Here is a 3,026-nt window from a genome sequence, read left to right as displayed (position 1 = left end):
GAAAGCTAGAGTCACTTTTTCTGGGCCCTTCCGACATAGCGCATCAGCCACTTTGTTTGCTTTACCTGGATGGTTGCTTATGGTCAAGTCATATTCCTTCAGAAGTTCGATCCATCGCCTTTGCCTCATATTAAGTTCCTTCTGGGTAAACAAGTACTTGATGCTCTGATGGTCTGTGAAAATTTCACATTTAGCACCATAGAGATAGTGCCTTCAAATCTTCAAGGCAAAGACAACCGCTGCCAGTTCCAGATCATGAGCAGGGTTGTTCTGCTCGTGTGGTTTCAACTGCTTTGATACATAGGCGATTATCCTTCCTTCTTGCATGAGCACGCATCCTAGACCTTTCTTAGAGGCGTCACTGTAGATAGTGAAATCTTTATTCTCTGTGGGCAAGATCAACATTGGCGTGGATGCGAGTTTCTCTTTCAATGTCTGGAAACTCTTCTCGTAACTTTCACTCCAGATGAACTTAGAATTTTTCTGTGTGAGTTTTGTCAATGGTACGGCTATCGAAGAGAATCTTTCGACAAATTTCCGGTAGTAACCTTCCAATCTAATAAAAATTCTGATATCGGTGGCATTATTAGGTCTTGGCCACTCTATAATTGCCTCTACTTTCCTTGGATACACTGACACTCCTGCTTTCGAGATCACATGTCCTAGGAAGGACACACTCTTTAGGCAAAATTCATATTTGCTAAACTTAGCATAGATCTCATTCTCTCTTAAGGTTTGTAGAGCAAGGTGAAGGTGCTCTTCCATGAACTTCTCGTGAGAGGAATAGACGAGGATATCATCGATGAATACCACTATGAACTGATCTAGAAATGGCTTGAATACTATATTCATCAAATCCATGAATGTTGCCAGTGCGTTTGTCAGGCCAAAAGGCATCACTGTGTATTCATAATGCACATATCTGGTTTGACAGGCTATTTTGGGGATATGTTCAGCCTTGACCTTCAACTGGTGGTAACCTGTCCTCATATCCAGTTTAGAAAAAACGGTAGCTCCTATAAGCTGATCAAACAGACCGTCTATCTGAGGTAGAGGGTACTTGTTCTTGATTGTGATCTTGTTCAGTTCTCTATAATCGATGCACAATCTCATACTCACATATTTCTTTTTCACGAAGAGTACTGGAGCTCCCCACGAGGACACACTCGGTCGAATTTGCCTTTTATCTAGCAATTCTTTTCAGCTTTTTGAGCTCGGCTGATGCCATTCTGCAAAGTACCTTAGAGATTGGTGCAGCAGCAGGAACCAAGTTGATTTCAAACTCAACTTCGCGGTTCGGGACCGTCCCAGAGAGTTCTTCTGGAAAAACATCTGGGAACTCTCTCACTATCGAGATGTCCTCCAGTTTCAGCTCGACTTCCTCTTTTAATTCATTGACCATTGCTAAGTAGATGTCTTCTCCGAATTTCATGGCACTCCAAGCTTGAGATGCGGAAAGCAGTGACTTCTGTTCCTTGGATTTACCATGATACACGACTTCCTCCTGATTAGGGGATCGGATTTTGACTTTCTTTCTTTACAATCCACTATCGCATTGTTTCTAACTAACCAATCCATTCCTAAGATGATGTCGAAGTCAACCATGATAGACTGTATCAAGTTGGCGCTAAAAATCTTATCATCGATACTGATTTTACAATCTCTGTAAATTTCATGAGTTTCAATGGCCTACTTGTAGGTGTGGCTATTCGAAAAGGGCTGAGTTAGTTTCTCGGGCTTACATCCTAACTTCTTAGAAAATTTATTAGACATAAAGGAATGTGAAGCATCACAGTCAAATAACGCATAAGCAGGCACTTTTTGAATTAGGATGGTACCTGACACGACTTCATTTGCGTCGTCTGCCTCTTCCTGAGACATGGCAAAGACCCTAGCGTTAGGTTTGTCATTCTTTGGCTTACTAGGTCTTGCTCCTTGGCCTAGTTCCTTTTTTTGGCCCTGCTGGTCGGTTGGCGAGGGTAGGACACTCTGCAATTCTGTGTCCCAATTTCCCACATCCAAAGCATACACCGATGGCCCTTCGGCATTCCCTTGCGTGTCTGAATCCACATATTAGGCATGGCTTGAGTCCTTGATATTTAGTGGCGGGGGATTGCCCTGAGGGAGGTCCACCTAACTGATTGGGCCTCTTGAACATTGATCTTCCTTGAGAAGGCTGACTGCTAAGAGGTCGCTTGTTCCTGTTTTTCCCTTCTCTTCGACGAATGTAAACTTCGGCTCGGATAGCCGCGCCCATCAGGTCTGAAAATTTGGTAGGTTGGTAAACTGCTAGAGATGATTGGATCCTACTGTTCAACCCATTCTTAAAGCGGTGCAATTTAAAAACTTTGTCCGCCATGATTGCCGGAGCATAAGATCCAATGGCATTGAACTGGGAGGTGTATTCCACAACTGACATATCCGGAGTTTGAATGAAATTTTCAAACTCACTTAGTTTCTGCTGTTTAACCTCAGCTAGATAATACTGTTTCAGAAAAGCTTCTTGGAAATGATGCCCTGTGATTGGTCCCGCATCTGTCATGGCTGGCGAGATTGCTTCCCACCATTTGCCTGATTTATCATCCAGGAAAGGCACATTCACGTCCACTTGCAGTGCCTCAAGAACTTCCAATAGTCGCAGCTGTGTCTCCACACTTTTCAGCCAGCTCTGGCTAACTTCGGGGTCTACAGCCCCACTGAAGATTGGACACATTTTCTTGTGGAGAGATTCATAGTGGAACTTGATTCCGTGTTGTGGTGGAGGTAGTGCTGGCTGATTGGCGTTCGGGTTTACTAACCCTTGCAGTGTCATTGCCACGATCGTGGCTATAGCCATCAAGTCTGCCTGGTTAAGACTGAACCCAGGTGGATGTCCATTGTCCTCCTCGTTCGCATGGTTGTTGTTAGCATAGCGGGGGTTGCGGTTTTGTCTCAGAGGTCTACCGGCCATTTCCTACAATTTAAATTTTCTAAGAATTTTTTGTGCATAACGACATGATTGAATGAATAAGTTGTGCCGGAACTAC

The 3,026-nt window shown here is 43.8% G+C and overlaps 1 protein-coding gene across 1 annotated transcript; it reads right to left on the bottom strand.

The window, feature by feature from the left end:
* Positions 1–213: 213 nt before the first annotated feature.
* LOC140838996 (uncharacterized mitochondrial protein AtMg00860-like) lies at positions 214–1,402 on the bottom strand. The gene is made up of 2 exons (XM_073205623.1): positions 1,241–1,402; positions 214–768 (listed from the first exon to the last, which is right to left on the bottom strand). The coding sequence occupies exons 1-2, from the start codon at positions 1,400–1,402 to the stop codon at positions 214–216; spliced, it is 717 nt and encodes a 238-aa protein (XP_073061724.1).
* Between the last annotated feature and the right edge of the window lie 1,624 nt (positions 1,403–3,026).

The sequence above is a fragment of the Primulina eburnea genome, chromosome 8, assembly GCF_022965805.1.
Source record: "Primulina eburnea isolate SZY01 chromosome 8, ASM2296580v1, whole genome shotgun sequence".
In the NCBI taxonomy this organism is placed as follows: Eukaryota; Viridiplantae; Streptophyta; class Magnoliopsida; order Lamiales; family Gesneriaceae; genus Primulina; species Primulina eburnea.
This window is presented reverse-complemented; position numbering and strand designations above follow the sequence as displayed.

Bases quoted from the DNA above. Each gene is read 5' to 3' on its own strand.
- LOC140838996 (XM_073205623.1), bottom strand. From the start codon at position 1,402: ATGGTCAATGAATTAAAAGAGGAAGTCGAGCTGAAACTGGAGGACATC. The intron at 769-1,240 runs GTACTTTGCAGA...TCTCACGAGAAG, and splicing joins CTGCTGCACCAATCTCTAAG to TTCATGGAAGAGCACCTTCA.